This window comes from Micrasema longulum, unplaced genomic scaffold, assembly GCF_059751315.1.
Source record: "Micrasema longulum isolate JH-2025_06_02 unplaced genomic scaffold, ASM5975131v1 h1tg000226l, whole genome shotgun sequence".
NCBI classification, from domain to species: Eukaryota; Metazoa; Arthropoda; class Insecta; order Trichoptera; family Brachycentridae; genus Micrasema; species Micrasema longulum.
Genome location: NW_028277431.1, coordinates 506990 through 528486, shown reverse-complemented (window position 1 = coordinate 528486; position 21497 = coordinate 506990). Strand labels below are relative to the sequence as shown.

General features: G+C 33.3%; 1 protein-coding gene across 1 annotated transcript in view; it reads left to right on the top strand.

Moving 5' to 3' along the window:
* Positions 1-21497, top strand: part of Mekk1 (mitogen-activated protein kinase kinase kinase 4) — a gene marked incomplete at its 5' end in the record, with an annotated part of 33677 nt that overhangs the window by 6683 nt on the left and 5497 nt on the right. Inside the window, 20 exons of the mRNA XM_088243769.1 lie at positions 440-558; positions 1196-1386; positions 2777-2913; positions 2997-3521; positions 4355-4469; positions 5567-5715; positions 7907-8066; positions 9442-9609; positions 10231-10367; positions 11047-11178; positions 11902-12049; positions 12571-12732; positions 13037-13626; positions 13702-13783; positions 15061-15204; positions 16579-16669; positions 17324-17508; positions 18362-18529; positions 19589-19763; positions 21224-21346. Of these exons, the coding sequence (XP_088099895.1) occupies positions 440-558; positions 1196-1386; positions 2777-2913; positions 2997-3521; positions 4355-4469; positions 5567-5715; positions 7907-8066; positions 9442-9609; positions 10231-10367; positions 11047-11178; positions 11902-12049; positions 12571-12732; positions 13037-13626; positions 13702-13783; positions 15061-15204; positions 16579-16669; positions 17324-17508; positions 18362-18529; positions 19589-19763; positions 21224-21346 (3701 nt within the window). The remainder of the gene's footprint in view (positions 1-439; positions 559-1195; positions 1387-2776; positions 2914-2996; positions 3522-4354; positions 4470-5566; positions 5716-7906; positions 8067-9441; positions 9610-10230; positions 10368-11046; positions 11179-11901; positions 12050-12570; positions 12733-13036; positions 13627-13701; positions 13784-15060; positions 15205-16578; positions 16670-17323; positions 17509-18361; positions 18530-19588; positions 19764-21223; positions 21347-21497) is intronic.

Here is a 21497-nt window from a genome sequence, read left to right as displayed (position 1 = left end):
TCTTTAACTTCACAAACATCAACAGATGAAAGGATTGAAGGAATGTAGATGTTCAAATATGATCAGAATGGTGAATGTTACACAGTGTGTAAAGTGGCCACTTAAACCATCCAATGACAGATCATAAGCCCTGTAGATGCCTAGACTTCTATATTACCTTCTCTAAAAGTTTCTTCATCTCTGTTGTAATATGTTCATAATGTTTTGTTTTGTTTCTTATAAAGCAAATAAAAAAAATCAAGGCTTATATTTTTATAGATTACACTAACTATATACATGGTCATCAGTAGATTTTTTAAAGTTTTAGCTTTGTTCTATATCTTACAAAATGAACAGATGGTCATAGGATTTTGTAGAATTTTCCATGTGAAAGTTTTAAAGATAACATAAATGTAGATCTCTAATGCGTTAAATTAAATGATAAACTTTCCATTTTCAGATTCGTAAACACAGATGCCAAATGTACCGGAGAGGCTATCTGGTCCACTTTGGCCTACGTAAATAGAAGTGACAGTGGTGTCGGGAATTCTAGCAGCTCTGAGGGTGAAATCACTCCAGGTAATGTTTCTTTGTAATCATTGAGTCCACAACACTACCACAGGGCCACAAGCTGGTTCAAATAGGCAGGCGCCGTTGGTTAGACGGCTATCTGTGAAACTGTCGTCGCGGGTTCGATTCCCGCCAGTTGCAAGAAAAAAATCCAAGAAATATTTTTTTCTCAATTGGTCTGGGTGTTGTGGTGTATTTTTCATTACCTCCTTCCATATCCCCTCTATCCCACCTGCTGACAAGCCTCAAAATAGAGGCTTAGCGGGTTATTCCTTTAAAAAATGCTTTTTTTTTTACATAAATAAATATTTTAGTTGTTCTGCCCAAATATGATTTTTTATTGACCATTTTCTTTTAGTCATAAAAACTGTAATAGAAAATGGGAAACAAGTTGTGATAGAGCAGGATTTGAACCTCGGACCTCCTGACACGGAGTCGGCGACTACCCATGAAACCACAACCTGTTACAACTATGTTTTTTAAAATTACTCCAAAATTTAAATATTTGTTTAAATAATAAGGCAAATATTTCTATAAACGCCAGCGCCTCTCAGTCAATGTAATAAATTTGTCTGCCAACCAGGTAAATTATTTTTCAACCCGTTCTAACAAAAGTAAATTTTAGTCAGTGGAATAAATTTTCCAGGTGTGACTGGCAAATCGGAGTGTCTCTGCATCAACTGCGGGCGGTGTAGCCGGGCCATCGGACGAGCCATGAGGGAGGTGGCTGGCTTGCTGGACTCCCTAGCCGAGGCTGAGGCCCTGTACCCATCCAGCAAGGCCATGGCGCTGCAGCATCCCGTGCTGACCAGCAAGGAGTTCACCGACAAGACCAAGGTGACCCACTTTACTATGTAACATTTAGGTTGGGTCTTATCTTCTGTCGTGTGTCGTTCGTTATGTCGAGCCGAAAGATTCTTCACACTCCTGGTTTTACACATTTAAGGGACTCAAGGCCATTATTATTATTTTATTATTTGTTTACAATATACATAAGAGGCATAACAGAGTATTAAAAAAATAAAGGATATTCATAGCAATGAAATACATATTAACAGTAAAAATAGTAAACAAAAATCCCACAAAGGCATGGCCTGTTCGTAGGTATACAAGAAATGTTTGCTCCTATTATAAATAGACAGGTATAATTTTTTTGTGTTAAATAAGAAAGAGAAAAGAAAATATTCTGTAAAAGAATATAAGGCACTTTTTTTATTTTATAGTAATTAAAAAAGGAAATAAAAGTATTTAAAAAAAAACATTGTTCGGTTTTTCTCCATAGTGATGTCCCGGGGAATTGTTTACCAAAGTGGTTTCCTATCTTCTCATCGATTAAATTTTCTGTCGGGATTACCTACCCTTAGCTGGATAAAGATGCCATACTTCAGCTTGTCATATAGGAGGAGATCGAGAGACCTAGAGGGGTCAGAAGAAAACAGCTTTCCGGGCTTTGAAACATCCAAGAATGGACCAAGATTAGAACTGTGGAGGAGCCGTTTCGCACTGCTCGTGACAGGGAAGACAGGGGTTTCCTGTGTTTACAGAAGTCCACTTTCGTCATAAAAATGTTATTTTAAGTTGAAATAAAAATTTTGAAGCCCATTTTGTTTTAATGTTAAAAACATTAGTAGTCTCTGATACACTATTTTAATAAGTACTTTTACTATCGAAATAATCTTTATTTTTACATTTAAAGTTCTTAATAGATTCAAATTATCTTATTTGGTTAAAAAATTATCATGTTTTATAAATCACACAGTCACAAAATCTCATTTCCTGAACATTCCATTCAATGTGACTCCCGTGGTTTATCCTTTAAAGTACAGATATATTAACTCACATTTCATCCAACAATCATAATTTTGTGAATTTATCGAGGTTGTCTAATGAAATTTTTCAGTGGAATTGCATTTAAATTACATAAATAGTTTTTTTTTAATTCTTCATATTGTGTTACTAAATTATTATATTATGGTTGTCATCTTCTACCTTAATTTGTATTACATAAAAACCTGCCCCATTATGGAAATTGATTTAAGTTAAACGGAGTATCCAAATAGTGGAATCAGCAATGAGAACAAAGAGTAATTTGATAAACGCCTTCTGAAGTTTTTCTATCGGTTTTACTTGGAATCAAACTCTCTTATTGATGTAAAATTTAATGTCAATTTCTTATTTAATTTATTATTCTTACTTCTTTGTTGAACAATATGTTTTTGTTATCTAGGCGATGTGTCTTTGGTTCAATATGGTTCACCACCAGAGACTCTTAATGCTTATAATCAAGAAACTGCTGGTCACCCACAGGTGGAAGAATACATCCAGAAATAAGACTGATGGTAAAACAAATGAACCTAGTGGAAGGTAAGCTTCCTTTCAAAACTGTTATTTCTGCAAATAATCTCGAAGTACTATTAAAATTTGTCTTTAATTTATTTTTTCTTCAGCAGTGTTATGTCTGAGGACTCGTGCAAATTAAAACACACATCCAAAGTAAAATTTAATATTGATTCCACGTGTGCAACAAATACTTCGTCTGATAACGAAGCGGAGAAACAGTGTGATCCCAATTCAGATGACGAAAATGAGAATCATAATTCCAGCGTACAAATCGAAATAACTCGAATACAATCCACCGAAGTCAATCTGTCAGATTTGGACCAGAATGAAACCAATGAAGTCTGCGAGCCTAACTTGGGTAGTGGACATCATTTAAATGTCAGTAAATCCGACGGGGATCATGATAGGGGAGGAAAGAACGAGGTGTTGCTGGGTGATGTGCCAAAATCTCCCTACGAAAGTGCTGATTCTTCGACCGGCAGTGTCAACTCTAACGAGAGTGGTTTTGTGTCTTCTGTCCCCGAAACAATAGAGGAACCTCACAATATATTGACCGGTGTATTTGATATGGGAAACATAGTGGAAATTACTAAATTACGATTGTATTATCCTAACCAAACATCTCCTTACAGGTAATTTATTAATTAAATATAGTAAGTTGTATCGTCTATTAAATTTTAAGCTATCTTAAACTCCAGTTTTTCGAAACAGAATATGATTCTCTGTAAATTCCCTTCCTTTCTGTATAATCCGACGGGGATAATCTTAATTGCTAAATATGCAATACTTTTTAAGTTATTCAATAGTTTCCATTTATCCTAAACGCCAAACATTAAAAATATAAACTATCTTAAACCTCTTGAAAGGTAATTAGACTTTGAGTTCTTCACATGATTTTCTCACGTTTAACAATTTTACAATAATATAAATACATTTATTTGTAGTATATACTGATCCAATTTAAATAAAATACAATTAAAGAAAATTAAAGCTAGGATAAAAAATTAAATAATTAATACTACCTTAAGAAAAGATCTGGTCTATCTTAGTGATTATTTAAATCTAGAAAGACTTACACCAAATAAGTCCAGATCTTGTCTCTAGTTTACAATGCGACACAATCAGGACATTGGTGCATGCAAGTCATAGTTTATGCTGTGCTGATCAAGGAACAGGACATTATGTTAGATAGCAACCGGCGGATCGGAACATTGAATGCCAATTTTTACCGTAACGATGGTACATCAATTAAGCCATTTAGTAAATTACACGTAAATGTGGAGTCAATTTTGTTTCTATGTTTTTGTAGACTTAAGATTTTTAACATTGACTCCATTTCTCCATAAGTGTAGTCTCCCCTATTACGTTTTGGCATTTGGAATAGTTCAGAATTGAATAGACGGTATGTTCTGTTAGATGTTAATTTATTTGGTAGGCATGTTTAAGTATGTTTTTGGTTTTCCAGAGAGTACATAGAAAAAATGCTTAAAATTCGAAGTATCGGAAGGGCCTTAAATTTTCTAGAAAAACTTCATTTGGTTGTGTTGAAGAAAACCAGAATGACTCTGGAGAAGTTAGAGGTAGATATACTCTTTTTTTCACGCTTATTTTTATTTTTAATCTGTGAATACATTATGAATAATGTGAAATAATTACCATTGATATTTAAAGCATTAACTTTGTGGTCAAACATTTTACTGAATATTATTATATATTTATGTATAACCAGATACCTCTGCCGGTTTCGATAATAGTAACCTAATCAGTGCACATTAGGCTTACTTATTAAAATACATGGCATACTGGTTTTACATTTGTGTGCAACAACTATGGTGAAGGTGTATTGCGGGTTTTGCATGTTGGTTTAATTGGTGTCCTGACGAAACCGTTAGACTTAGAAAAGTCAGTAAGTGGTTATTTACAAATACTAATTGAGTCAACTGACGTTGTCCTTCCCGAACGTTGGCTTGCCTGCTATTAGATTGGAAAAAGACTTTTCATTGATAAGTAGGTACTTGTTTTTGATTAAATTCCAAAACTAAAAATTGTTCATATTATATTGAATTTAAGTAGGTACCTAGGTACTTGTTTATGGTTGAATTCCAAAAAATAATATAAATATTTTTTCAAATATGGCATTCTTTTTGCAAACATCAAACTCCGGTCTTCTCACCAACGGAGGGGTGTACTTATTTAGGAATACGATTTTTAAAAATGTATTGAATTTAATATTATTTTAGTATTACCAAAAATCCAGTAAAAATAAATAAATGGGTAGAAATTATAAGGAATTTAAGGAAAAAATCTGTGTCTCAGATCCACAAAAAATAAATGCTGTTTGTAAACATTCAAAAACAAACTTTTTTTATACACAAAAAAACAAAATCCTTTCATTTTTTTGCAAATGCATTCTCCTCGAATGCAACCCTGATAGATCGACGAAAAAAACATTTATGCTCCTTACTTTTTTTTACATATTAGATTGAAGATTTTAATATCTACGAACACGCACAGCACAAAGATCTATATTTCTCTGAAAACCGCACGTTAATCGGTTTAGCTGTTTAGGAGAAGTTCGGTGACATCACACGTACAGAGGAATTATATATATATATAAAGAAGAATTAATAAAGAAGATTTAATAACATTTAGTGAAATAATTACATTTAATTTCTAGGATGTTATAAAGACTGAAGAAACTGAAGATGATCACAATGATACAAACCCAATAGATGATAACTCAGATGAAGATTTTGAATATGAGAAATACTCGCGTTGTAAAGTGGACATTAATGAATTAAAGAAGGAATTCATTGATCTGCGGAGGTATTTATCACTTAGAATATTTTTGCCTCTAAATCAAAAGGACTAACATCTTCTTCTTCATTCCCTTTCTGCACCTAATGGTGCACAGGGCACTGCATCGGTACACCAATCGCAGTGTATCTTGATCATTTTTCTAACATGGTGGTAATATGATCAGTCTTTCGCTTCAGACTAGGGACTAATATTCTAGTGTAAAAAACCTTTCTAAATAATTATTTCATATCAACCATGTCAGGAATCGAACCCGGGACCTCTTGCATGGCAGGCAAATGTGCTGACCACGAGGCCAACAATTTAATGAATTGACAAAGCATATCATGAATGGTAGTTTTTCTAAGTAATACATCATATCAACCGCCTTTGGTAAAAAGCAATACAATGAATTGCTCCAAAAATATTGAATGATTTATTGCCAAATATAAAAGACTCAAAATGTAAAACAAATTTTCTTGAAAAAAAAAAAACTGCACATATTTTTTAAAACATTTTTTTATATTTTTTTTTTGCACCACAACAAGCCAGGAGGCCTAATTACAGTGGTGAATTACATCACAGAGCCCCCAGGCTTGAGAAAAATCACATTTTAATTTTTGTGTCCTCACCGGGAATCGAACCCGGAACCTTCCGTGCGTGAGTCAAGCGTCTTGACCACTACACTACGGAGGCCGCCTATATAAATAGTGTAGCGAGAGATTTTAAAAAAAATATATGTAAATCAAAAAACGTACTTTATATAATTGGTAAACATATTATTTATATTTTTATGTATTTAATTGCTTTATATTTGTTTTATTATATATTATACCATATTATTTATGTTTAAATAACATGTATTCTTGGCACATATAAATACTTTATATTTGTATAATAACGATTTTTAATTTCTTACATTTGATTAGCTAGGCATTTATTATTAAGTAGTTTTAGTTTTTCTTTTTTATGTTATTGTTTTATTAGTATAAGACTACTTATGCTCTAAAGATAGAAAATCTCCATCTTAGATCAGGCTGTGCCATGTTAGATTGAGACTATCATAAACAGAGAACACTCCGTTTTCATTTGACATTAACTGGTTTTATATAGATTCCCTGTTATTAAGTATGTATATAATTTTTTTGAAATAAATTTATAAATAAATAAATATCAAGACCGTTTAAGGGAGCTCGGTTTGAATTCATCGGAAGAGCGGAGGCGGCGTGGCGTGGTGACTCGATTGAAACATTTAAAATCTAAACCATTTCCCCGCGCTCAAAATTGACGTATTTTATTTATTAGTTTAAACATTTATTTTGTTAGTGATCATCAATATAATATAGACTCTTTACTCTATGAATACTTAAGCTACAAACCTTTTTGATAATAAATTGCTCGCATGTGCTGCGAGCACTGCGTAATAGTGCTGTCATAGGCCCTCACAGAAGTATGTAAGAACCGCGGCGAATGAGTTGACAGAACAATTTTATGTACTGAAATTAAAATCAATTTTCATTATGAATAATAACAGTCATCTCAGAGGTCAATGATTAAAATTTAATACTACCTCCTCCACAGCCGACCCCAAGAAAAACTTCCTGACAAACTGAGTTGTGGAGCTTGAGAATAGCCTTTCCGGGAAAGTGAATGGTGCACGCTCGGTTATAAAAACTGCGGGTAAACACATAAATTCATGATGTTTACAATTTATATTTTATTTGTCTAACCCTACAATGCTCAATGTAGGCGATCTGCTACATACCGATAATCGGTGTATAAAAGTGATTTCAAACATGTTTATCACTCGGTGACTAGTTTATTATATTGTATACATACTAGATATTATAATTTATTTTAAAAAGTCACCACTAGGGTAAAATTTTTCCATAAAATTTGAAACAAAAAGTCAGTTGCACGTATTCTGTAAAAAGTGTAATTTAGCTAAAGTTCAAGGGGTGATTTCTTTGTTTTTTTTGTTAGATTTGAAGTTATAATTGTTTCCGCAACTTTAAGAGAACCTCTGATGTCACACGCGGTGTTATTTCAGAAATACAAAACTTTGAAAAAATCCTAGCGCTGATAATACGATATTTAAATATTGAAAAAAATAATTTTGGCTTAGTTTAATAGTCTATTAACAAATAAAAAATAATTTTAAAAAACACGGAATAGAGCTGTAGCTGCATTATTGTATATGATTATTGAATATTTCCTTTAGGTACGGAGCTTGGTCGAAAGAAACGCAGGAGATGCAACTTCCATCGTACAGAAGCCTCTTCCTACTTCTGTCAACTCTTCCTCTGGAGAACATTCACGAATTTCTCTCTATGAAGCTGGAAACTAAACGAGAGAAACCTTCTGTCCTGTCTTTGAAACAGGTATCGTATTTGATTATTCTTTCAAAAATTATTTTGATAGCTCTTGTTCACTAATAAAAGTGTTTTGTGATATTTAAAATGTCTATTAATGCACCATTAACAACATCTCTGTTCTTCGTTTCCCTTTCCTCACGTAATGGTGAATAGGAAACTACATTAGTACACCAACCGCAGTGTATCTCGATCATTTTTTGTTACATGAAGATGTTCAGTTTTACGCTTCAGGTGCCAGTCCAGGGACTATGAAATATTATTACTGTAAAAACACCTCTTTAAACACTTCATGTCAACGATGTTGGGAATTGAACCTAAGACCTCTTGCATGGTAGGCAAACGCACTGACCATTAGGCGGACATAAACGTGAAAGTGTAACAAAATGTTTTTTTCATGAAAAAACAAGCTTATTAATGCATTAAAATTAGATAAAACTAATAATGTATCAAGTTTATCCATTAAAAAGCGCAGTATGAGCAGAAATGATATTAGTGCTATTTGAAAACTCATTAAATATTAAAAGAATTAGGTACCTGTTCAATGTAAATGTTCATTTAAATTTAAATAAAAATATGAATAACAATATTCTATTCCAACAAAATACAGACCAATCTTTCAGAACACAATAAATAAATAATAATAAATCCTTGCAAAATGGCTGGCTGTCAAACTTTGATGCGCTGTCATTGATACACACAGCCACTTAGTGAGATTTTTTTGAATAATTGTAAAAATCAAATGCTACAAATATGATATATTTAAATAGAAATGTAGCATATTGTGAAATGTAACATGTTTGATACATTACACAGTGTAATATTAGGTAATATTGAAGTGCTTTTTTAGTTTTTAATTACCATTAGGTACCCAAAAATTATACAATGAGGAAGTTCAGTGTTACAGGAAATTGGATTTAAAAAAAAATGTTTTCTGACGCGCTGTAAAAATTACAGCATTAAATTGTAAGGCAAAGTTTCCTAAAAATATATGAAAAAAGAATAAAAGTGAACTATTTTGAATGTCGTCACTAGTTCTTCCGAATCAACCAATTATAGAGTATTGTGAGAGATTTCTAGCTTGCCGGAAACCAACTGGCCAATGGGCAGAACTTACCGCGAAGTGAGGGAAGAGAACTTAAGGCATCATACACAGTAATTTCATAAATTCAAAACTTTAAAAAATCATAGGTTGAAATTTTTTTTTGGCTTAGTTTAATAGTTGGGGACAAATAAAACAAAATTTTTAAAAATCACCGAACTTCCTCATTAAGATTTCAAAAACTTAGTTACATTTTATTTCATTGACTAGGTACAATTTGTTTTCTACAGCTTTTTCTCTGTATGAAAATTTTTTAATTACATAATCTTGAATAATTTTCAGCTGATCAGTGAATTACGCGATGGTTTGTCTATCGCGGTGCGTATCAGAACACGATTTGTACGTCACTCAAAAACAGCACTAACAGAAGAAGATGAGAATTCCGTTTGCAGAAAATTCTTTGAAACTGTTGTGGCCACCTTTGATAAAACACTCGATGAGGTTTATAAGGTATGCGACACTATTTTGTAAATTAATCGGAGACGAATAATTCTTATTTAAGTAACAAAAATATCGGAAAACCTTGACGTTTTAAAACTTTTCGTACTGTCACTAATCGACATTACATTTTTAGGAGAATTGATTAATTTACCTTAAATTATAACTCAGTTGTGATCAGGCTACTGGTTAAGTTGATAGTTCTCTGATGAATTCTTCAAATTTCTAAATTTTGTCATAAGAAATAAATTCACAATGTTACATGTCATATTATAAGACAAAATTGCATCATTTTGAAATATATATTTTTTAAAAGTGATGAGTAAAATAAGATTCCTTAATCAGATTTATAAATAATCTCCGTTGTATTTTATACAACTGGCAACTGTGTAACTCGCATTAAATAAAATATTTCAACGACGCCATCATATTTATATTAAAAAAATAAATATGAATGTAGTTCATAATGAATAATTGCAGTGTTATACTGTTTTCTATAAAACATAAAAAATATATCATTGATTATATTAACATGCTCCGTTTTTTAAAAAGTGATACACAGAAACAACACAATACCCCTTTTTTGTTTGTTTAAGAAACGATGTCTACTAATATGGAAATATATACTTCTAGCTATACCTATCCTACCTATCGGACTGGGCGGGCATCGAGCACCTTCCCAGAGCCACGTTGGCCGCGGAGTGGACCTTTAATGGCTTCCTGGCAAGAAGTCTTCGACCAGCAGCCACTGTTGCTCCACTCACATTTTGGTAAATATAGCATTTAAATCTCTCGACTAGTGAGTTTTTGTGATCTAAACTAGAAGCAGTTATTTTTTAAAATCTTATATTATCGAAAATGATGCTATTATCAATAATCTAGAAAATATTTACTATGAAATCAAGTGATTCAATGTAATAAATCGGGTAATAGGTGTCAATAATTGTTTTATTTAACGAACTGATTCGTCCGGGGAGATTAAGGCTAAGTGTCCACTTGAGACAAAATAGTCTCGAGAGCAGTCTCGAGACCAGACTCACAAATGTATATGGGCCTGAGAGCACTCTCGGAGACAAGTCGTTACTGATCGCCGAGACTACACGTGCCGCAAGTGGACATGTTCATTCCTGTTCAAACTCCACTGCCGACATCCGAATAAATCAATTCGACGATCCACCTATTTCCGTACCCAATACTTCTTTTTTTTTATTTTGACTCTCTAGTCGACACGCAATCGTCTCGGTCTCGAGACTAAAGTCAGTGTCGGGTCTCTCATACCTATCTCGAGACCGCAAGTGATCTCAAATGGATAACACCCTGTGATCGATCTCGAGACTTTCTCTCGAGATTTTATCTCAAGTGGACACTTAGCCTAAAACATGTTTTGAATATCGTTGTTTTCTTTTTATTTAAATCAGCTTCCATTATTGTGTTTAATTATTGTTCTAGTTGCTTAACCGTGAGACAGCTCGACGGAGCGGCCGAGAGGCTTAAGACAAGAGTAACAGAGTTGGGAAATGAAGCGGATCTTCTGACAGTGAAGCCAAATGAACAAGACACAGAATCTCACAACTCCCTTAAGTGAGTTAAAATTTTTGGATTACTAATATATTTTTTATAATGATCACCTTAAACGATTTAAAGTACCATAACAGTGCCCACAAACACACTAAATATTTACTATACATGTTAACAACAAATAACGATCGTTTAAAATCTAGCGCACATTTCTTCTTTTCTTTTTTCTTATTTTTCCACATTGACTCACTCCACGTGACTCGATCACTTCAAATTTAGTATGCTGACTGTAAGTACATAATTTTACAGAACTACATATTTTCTAAATTAATTTGTTTTTGTTTATTGTTTATTTATGCTTTGTTAAATTAGTTCAAAACAACATGACAATTTTTATCAAAATTTCTCAAGAACATATTTTTTTAAATTAATTTGAAATATTTCAATACTTTCTATTTCTACGGGTAACTCATTGTACAGCTTCAACCCCTCCATTGTCTTTCATGGCATGCTCTTCAATATAATTTTTACATAATCAATTATATTTTTATTTGTATTTAAATATTATTGTGGTTTGATGAAATGCCACAATATTGTTGCTAATTTGTGAATATTTTGCCGGTAATCTGTAATTACCATAATAAAACTAAAATACAAACATAGAAGTATCGGAAAAAATTCCTGTCAAACAAAGGGAAAAAATACCAATCCAAAAATTTAGAATCTGTTTCAACTGTGGTCGTGCTCTTTTGCTTACATTGTGGATATTGTGGCTTCTGTGTGCAGGTGGAGGATATTGGGTGTGTGCCGCGATATGCAATGTCTTCTGACAGAGGAACGAGAGAGGACTCTCAGTACAGCGCAGTTTGCCAGGACGGTCTCCATTCATCTTCATCACAACTCTATCTTCAGAGACTATAGACAGAAAATATATGTAAGAATTAAATCTTAATACAAATCACTTTGTTACGACTTACTTTCTCATATTTTCAACAAATAATGTCTTAAAATTTTACTGATAATTTATTATAATATATACTGTTTATTTGTGAAATGATTAAAATTACCCGTTGAAGGTAATTTTTATTATTTCAATACCAACAAACTTATTGCTTAAGAATTATTTTTAGCTGTTGATATACGAACCCTCATCTACTTATCCGTTATTAGTATGCTAATTTATTTTTAAAAAACATGTATACTATCTTTTGAGATAGACCATTCCCCAAAGATCTGTCTCGGATAAAATGATTTGCAAGATTAATATTAAATTTTATGTATCCATTTATTTTGGGTGACTTAACTTTTATGTATACATATTATGTTTAGACCAGTTTTCGTGGCAGTCTATTGCAATAATTATCAACAACCCAATTGCTTGGGAAATCATTTCATAGATTTAGATTAAATTTTGTTTGTCTCCTTTTTTACTTATAAATGAACTCATGTTTACAGAAAGCTATGCATCATGTACAAAATGTACTATGCTGGACTATTGACAGGATGCAAGACACAACTACCCCCCAGAGACTAATGGAGTTAGAGGAAGCCGATCGACCCAGTGTTCAATCACGCACTAGGGAGATTGTGTCTCAAGCCTTTAAATTCGGATTCGAGGTAAACATATTGACTGTCCTAAGTTTCTTCAAAGTAAGATAGTAAAAAAAATCTTCTACTTCTGATCTTAGATAAAATATGTTTGTATAGTTATTGACTATCTAGATCCTAGTCTGACATAGAATATACTGACAGGCACGTAATAATATTATTATAAAATATATTCCAAAATCACGAACCTGCAGAAACATAATTTTGGAAATATTTAACCTTATAACAAAATTATTTACAGATTCCTCTCTGTAGCATCGGCCCAATAGCATTATATCTGATATATTGGTATTTTATTTATTTATTTTTTTAGTTTCATAAAGAAATGTGTCGTCTGATCAATGACACCCTCCAGCCGGAGTCATCTTACAACCCCTGCGCACGGAACTCACTCACGCACGGTCGCCGACCAAAACTCCTTCGGTCTGAAAGCGTCAATGAAACCAATCACGCGTCCATAGAAGAGAACTATTATTCCTTCAACGCTTACACACCTACAACCACTAATCAAGAATTCACGTACCTGAGCCAAAAACCTAAAGGGTTCCCTAAGGATTTAGATTCACTTTCAAAGAACTTTTACCGCGGAGGCTACAAGGAATTTCGAAATAAAAGTTTGCACGCCATGAAGTTTCCTAGTTTCGATTCTGTTCCCGGAATTTCACTATCAGAATTGGATCAGAGTGACTTCAAGACCGGGATTCCGGGTTGCGAGGAGTGTAATAAGGTCAAAGTGGATGCTGATAAGGATGAAGCGGAATGTGACAGAGTGTTCAGTTGTGACGGAGAAGACAAACCGTGCGATTGGGAAGAAATAGTTTCTAGAAGTCTAGTTGAATTTTCCAAACAGTGGATGAACTTTGCTATGGAGCGGTGCGAACGGGGACGTGGCCTTCGACCGAGGTAACAAAAAAACTTCTGTTTTATCATTTGTGAATATTTTTTGCTACTTTTTTATGAATGTTATTCCTTTTTTAGATGGGCAAATCACGGCTTAGAATTTTTAATGCTGACTTGTGATCCTCAGCATACAAAGCATCTATCGCATCAAGAATTTGAGGTACAGAACATTATTTTATCAGCACACACATTTGAGACCAATGTCTCCGTGGTATAAACTGAACAAATATTGTTTGCTATTCTTTCCTATCAAAGGAAACTTTATTGCTGTAATTTTCAAAAGTAGAAAATACTAACAACCCTTTCACTGTGATTTGATTCAATTGTAATATGTATTTATTAACCTTGAAATAAGCTGTTTTCATTGCAAGATTATGGAATTTATCTTTTGGTGACTTGTACGAAGGTTGAGGAATTTTTAAAAATAATGATAATTGCAATCTAAATTGATATTATTAAAATGATATAAAATATAGTTCGGTAGTCAGATGGCAGAAGGGACCATGTGTAATTTTTTTTAATGTTCAGGAGCGCTAAAATTAGATTCAATTTCAAGACTTTAATCCAGAAACTAAAATATTTCAGTATTACTTTTCAATAATAAATTACCGTTCTAAAATATGACCCTTTTTTTTCTATGTGTGTTTACTGAGATATTTATCAAAACTTTTGAAAACCAAAAAAACTTAAAAAATACAAATGGTCCCTTCTGCCGCCATCTGACTACCGAGTTATAGAAATGGATTTTTGTAACTAAACTTAATACATCATGTCATGAGGAAGAATGACAATATCCGACATAAGCCCTTCATATAATTTGCCAAAATCACAGTGAAGGGGCAATGAAAGTAGTTGAGTTAAATTGGACTAAGATCCCAGTTTATGAAATGTTTTTTTTTTCAAGAGTAACTCGTTTATTGACAAATAAAAAATGATTTTTAGTACGAGGGAAACCAATAGGACCCATGGTCTTTATAACGGTTTTCAGGTATGTGTAGGGAGTGCTTTTAAGTTATGGTATAATTCTTCTAATAGCATATTTCTTTATTAAAAAATACTTAACGAGGAGTCCTTGGAAAAATGAATTATGGTTTTTAACATACGGTAAAAATGTATATATAAATTAATAAAAATATTTAAAAATAAAAATAACCTACATACTTCAAAACTTCACAGGTTCAGGTTAACATGTGTTATGAATAGCCAATCAATTATGTGTTGTAATAGATTTCTGGTTTCCGGAAAGCCATGTTTAGTGCGTTTTGAAGGGTATAGGGTTCTCTTTTTAACACTCACCTCCTTGAAATTTAAAATTACAAAACGTTAAAAAAGCTTAGCGATGATAATATGATACATAAAAATATATTTTGCTGGCTTAGTTTGATAGTCTATTAACAATTTTTTTTTTTTGAAACCCTATGTTTTGTATATTCTCAGGAATTGAAGTCGATGATGGATGGCTGTATATCTCATGTGATCGGTTCGTCTCGCACTAGCGCAGCATCTAGTAACATCTCTACGCCAACTAGTGTCATATCTGCAACACCACAACGAATTAGAACATCGATCCACTACCCCCAGGTAGAGTATTTCTACTTAGACACAATACATTTTCCTTAATATGCAGTGTATCCCAATGCTTTTCCCAATCGCCCAATAATTTATTATTGGCATTTAAAAACTATTGTTTTTTTAATGATTTTAAAAGAATTTGTATAAAAATATTCTAATTCAAATTACTTCAATACTTTATCATTTGTTTGAATTAAATTGTCATGTACCAGGTGTATGCATAAGTTTTTGTGGTAAATAAAACCTGTAATTTTAAGGGTAATTTATTTTTTGTTTATTCAAAATATTAGCCATCTTTCAGGTAAGTTATGAATACCATGTCAGAAAGACAGTTTGTCTTTTGCGTCATACCATTTGTCGAGCTATTTTCCAACTTCCTCGAAATTGGTGAATTGCTGCTCAGCAAGCGCGTGCCCCATTGATGCGAAGAGGTGATAGTCAGATGGCGCCAGGTCGGGGGAGTACGGCGGGTGCGGAAGGATGTCCCATGTTTTAAGGTGTCTTTTACTGATTTTGCTGTGTGAGGGGGCACTTTTTCGTGTAACAAAATCACTTTGCCATGTCTTCTGGCTCATTCCAATTGTGTGGGACCCTTTTGCCGAGTTTATTGATCTTCCCCGTTGCTCGTAAACATCTGCTGATTGTTTCTTGTGACACATTTAATGCTTTTGCTAATTGCTGTTGAATTTGAGTTGGGTCATCATCCAGAAACGCCTGGAATTGCTTTGCACTTTTGTCTACCAGAGCGCACACTGTCTTTCACATTGAAATCATCACGTTTAAATTGTCGAAATCATGTCTCACATGTTTTAATCAATGGAGGGTGTTCACCATATGTTTCTACCAGCAAACAATGACTTTCCACAGCCTTTTTCTTTTGATTAAATAAGAAAACAAATGCGTGCCGCAAACGTTCTTTTTCAGGCACAAACGTTAACATGATCACTGAACAATACAACACAGACGCTATTGTTTAGCCGACTCAACTTGTGTGTGTTTGTAAGTTAATGTGACGAACAAACTGACGTAGTGTCAAATTCATGGGCTGCGTACTGTTCGATGGCGCCATCTCTTACTGAAACTGGAAAAGACTTGATATGTATTATAACTACTAAACTTTACTTGCATACACCTGCTATTTATCATAATTACTTAATTTGAAAGCAAAATAACATAAAAATATCAAATTCAATTTTTTTTTTAGTAACGTTAAAACTTAATTTGTTGTTTAATTTAATAATAATTTATTACAGTAAATAAAAAAAAAATTAAAAATAACAATTTTTATTAAAATACTGAATTCATATTAAAAACCATCAAGAGTAAACCTGTTGAAAATTTTCAAGATTAGATTTAATTTTTTAATATGAAAATTATTTACAGCACCCGTGTCGGCCACTTCTGGCTTCATCTCCGCCTGCGAATTTCACCGAACCTCCTGTTCTCTTATTTCGACCTGGTCCTAATGAAATATGTAAGTTGTTATAAATCCTTGGATTAGTTCTGTGTTGTGAATATTTGCGTTCTTACAATTTATTCAAATATTTCAATTTCGGGGGCCATTTTCAACGAGCCGTAAAAAAAGAAAATGGGAATCCAGTTGTGGTTGAGCGAAGTTTAAACCGTGAAACTAGCCACGGACCATAACCCAATTCTTAAAGCTCCATTTCTGGATGATTTATTTAGCTACTTCCTTGTACTTTATTTGCAGAAACGATAGAACACCACAGAACTGTGTCTTTGCCTACAATCCTCGCTTCCTCTACATGCATACATCTTCTCATGCTTGACATGTCCATTTACAAGTATTTGTTGAATTTGGTCATGCCATGTCTTTTCTGCATCTATTAACATTCACATCATGAATATTGTCAGCCGTTTTCACTATCCATTCACTCTACATGTTAAAACGAACCCAGCACCCCTTTCTTGATATGTCTATAATACTAGTCTCAAACTTACATATTGCAAGAACCTCGACATTTTTGTATTTTAAAAACATAAATCTTTTTTAAAAATCTATAATTCCTATAAATGGTTTCTTCAAGAGTAAATACGTAAATGATAAATATATACTGTTTGTAGATATTTGATCCAGAAACATAATCGTGTCTAATGATACTTACAGTGCGTCAAGGTAGACAGCTATCAGCGCTGCGTGAGTTAGACTGCGCGAGAGATGCACAACTGAGACTTGCGGGAGTGATTGGAGGAGTAAGGCGTGGGACAGCTCACACAGAACACTTTCGACCTCGACCGGTCACCTTTAAGTGGCAGCGTGGGATCAAGATTGGACAAGGCCGCTTCGGAAAGGTAAAGAGGAAACAAAATATTTAATTAAACTACATTAACCCTTTTTATCCTATATGGCTGATCGTCGACCCTAATAATTGTAATGTAATGTATGTGAAAAATCCCACAGGCAATATATATATTTTTTGTAGCTTTGAGAATTTCAAGCTTTAAAGTTATATTCAGTAATATTTTGCAAACTTGCTAATCTGACTCAATATGGAAATATGACATACTACGAATACCGATAAAAATATATGAAATAGATTTTAAAAAATTAATTGTGTTTTCAAAATCAATATGGATTGTGTGGAGAAATGTTTTCAAACATAACTTTAAAAAATAAATTATTAAAAAATATGTCCTACAAAAACGCGACATGTTTGGCCTTGATAATTGTGATGTCAAGATTCATGTCGATGTTCTATTTAAATTTAAGCGGTCACAAACAAAATTCAAAATTTACACAAATCGTGTAGTATTAGGGGCATGGCCAATGCAATGAACCATTTACGTAAAAATATTTTTTATGCTACTAATAAGTAGTAAAAAAATAAATTCCTGCATCTGGCGGAAATTGAACCCACGACGCCAGTTTCACAGTTGACTGTTTGACCAACTGCGCTATGGCGCCTGTCAAATTTCACCCTTACGTCCGGGAGTAGTTTAAGTATAACACAGGAGGCTAATCTTAGAGTGACATCTGGCATTCCAGATGTGAGAGACAGTGTTCACAAAGGCAAGGTCGCTAACAGTAGCGAGTTCGTTTTTAGGGTTTGCCAACTTGAGTATCTTGATATGATTCAAATGCGGATTTACTTATTCGTTAATTTCTTTTCTCGTTAGTAATTTCAGTACATGTTTTATGGCTCAGGTGTACACGGTAGTAAATACTGAATCGGGCCAACTCTTGGCTATGAAGGAAGTCAGTCTGGCCCTCGGGGATCGGAGGGCTGTAGAGAGAGCTGCCAACGAGCTGCAGGTCCTGGAGGGAGTGGTACACCCCAACTTGGTGCGCTATTACGGAGTGGAAATTCACAGGGTAAGGACTAGTTACGAATATTAATATACACAGTTTTTCAGGGCCAGACTGCGAAACTTCAGAGGAACATTCCTCACGGTAAGCTTTAAAAAAAATCAAAATATTTTTTTTCCAAAAAGTCATTTAAAAAAAAAACTTTTTTTTGTAATCTCCAAATGGATTAAATCTTTCATTTCTCAAAATAGCATTCCTTCCGCAAACCCATACCCCTCCTCAACAAAAAAAAATAGATAAAAACGTATTTGACCAAGGAAGCGATAAGCACCAGACGCGGACAAGTGAAGCGGCTGGGTAAAAGAGGGGTTAGGGTTTGTAGAGGGTCTGCTTGTCCGAGAAATTAAGGATTTACTACATTTTGAGAATATAATTTTATTTTTTTTATTTTTTAAAATGACTTTTTGAAAAAAAATTATTACGATTTTTTTTAAAGCTTACCTTGAGGAATGTTCCTCTGAAGTTTCGCAGTCTGGCCCTGAAAAACTGTGTATTAATATAAAATGATAACTTACAAAACTCCGATTAATTATTCAACAATATTATTAATAAAAGGAAAACTCATAAAGCACTGTTTATTTTTTAACATATACATTATTAATTGTAAAATGATAACTAATTATTATGTGCTGTTTTATTATTAAATAAACAATAATTATATAACAGGATAACTTATAAAGCCCCGCTCAATGATTAAAATAAACAATAATTATAAAAATGCCACAGACCACTTTATGTTAGAAAAACATATAACATCAAAATTCTCTGCCCGCCATGCTCACCACTGTAAATTAGTTTGTACGGTTATCTTCGGTTCCTCGCTCTCTTTTCCGTTTGCTGACAGGCCTCTAAAATAGAAGCTTAGCAGGTTATTCCATTAAAAATATGTATTTTTAAAAATCAACACTATTTCAAAATGTAGTTTTTTGTGAGTTTTTGTGACTGGCACTGAGAACTCTCAATAGTTCATTTAAACATTTAAAATTAATTTTATGTGACTTACCACTGACTCGATGGAACTTAGTTTAACACGTGATGTTTTTAATAAGACCGCTTTCCTTTCAGGAAGAGATGCTGATTTTCATGGAGTTGTGTGTGGAAGGCTCGCTGGACTCGCTGATTGCGGGTACTGCAGGGGAAGGCGGGCTGCCGGAGCAGCAGATCCGACGCTACACGGGACAGCTGGTGTGCGCTATCCGGGCACTGCATGCTAGGGCCATAGCACACAGGGACATCAAAAGTAAATTGTTTTGGATATTTTCTGCTGTATTGAGTGTGCTGCAGTGATGCCTGCTCGAACGTTGGCTTGCCTGCTATTCGCTTGGAAAAAGACTTTTCATTGATCAGTAGGTACCTAGGCACTTGTTTATGATTGAATTCCAAAGCATAAAATATTTTTTTTTTCAAATATGGCATTCTTTTTGCAAACATCAAATCCTGTCTTCTCACCGACAGAGGGGTGTACTTATGTAGGAATACGATTTTTGAAAATCTATTGAATCAAATATTATTTGAGTATTATCAAAAATCCGGTTAAAATAAATAAATAGGTAGAAATTATAAGGAATTTAAGGAAAGAATCCGATTGAGATCCACAAAAAACCAATGCTGTTCGTAAACATTCAAAAACATACTTTTTATACACAAAAAAAAACATCTTTCCATTTTTCTGTAAATGCATTCTCCTCGAATGCAACCCTGGTAGATCGATGAATAAAACATTTATGCTCCTTACTTCTTTTTTACATATTAGATTGAAGATTTTAATATCTACGAACACGCACAGCGCTAAGATCTATATTTCTCTGAAAACCGCACATAAATCGGTTAAGCCGTTTAGAAGGAGTTCAGTGACATCACACGTACAGATGAATTACATATATATAAAGATAACAACATTTATTTATTTAAACATATCTTTAATTGTAAATTTTAACATTTAATAAATATGTTATAAGTTATAACTGCCGCATTTCGTGTTATGGTAGTCTTGACCAATTTTAAAAGATTATAGATTAATATTATGTTAGAGTGCCATTATGCACTCTGTATGCAGTTATTATTATTATTTATGTTATTATTATTATTGATTATGATGGTTTCTATTCATTGTTCCTTCCATTGCAGATATAATCTGCATGTATAAAATTATGAACTGTCTCATTGATGCCCCTGAAATTTTGCAAAAGATTCTTTTTAACGTTCCCACCCGTAGACTAAGAAATAATGAAATGCTTTTCCTCGGTCACTACAGGACCAATTATGGTGCACAGTCGCCTTTGCCCAGAATGATCAGGCGGGTGAACGATCATCAAGATCTTGATTATTATGGTGTAAGGATGTCTTTCTTTACAAATCAGCTAAAGAATCTGTATAGTTAGCCTATGCTTTTTACTTAATCTAAAAAATCTATCATCTGTCTTTGCTGCTTATTTCTGTTCCTTATATTTTTTTATTCCTTTGTAAAAATTTCTTTTAATTGTAATGTTTATAATGGACTTTGTCCGTAAATAAATAAATAAATAATAAATAATATATTTTTATATTTGAGTGATAATATTGATCACATTAATTTTTATTGGTTTTGAAAACATATGTTTAGTTGAATCCCTTCACAGAAGAGCGGTGAGTTCTGGAACTGGTCAGCATTTTTATGATTATTTTTTAATTAATTTGTACTGATAATTTGTTTTATTTCAGGTGGAAATATTTTCCTGACAGAGGGGGGTAATTGTCTGAAGTTGGGTGACTTTGGCTGTGCTGTTAAAATCAGAGCCAATACCACTGTACCCGGAGAGCTGCAAGGGTATATTGGCACTCAGGGTAATATAATTATATTATATTATGTATAATTTAAAAAATTGAATTAACGTTGAGGACTGCCCACACTTTTTCTAATTGCTTGTTTAAGAAAGAAATCAGTCCTTAAAACTATTGACATTTCATATTGTGCATTTTAATTCATGATGGAGTT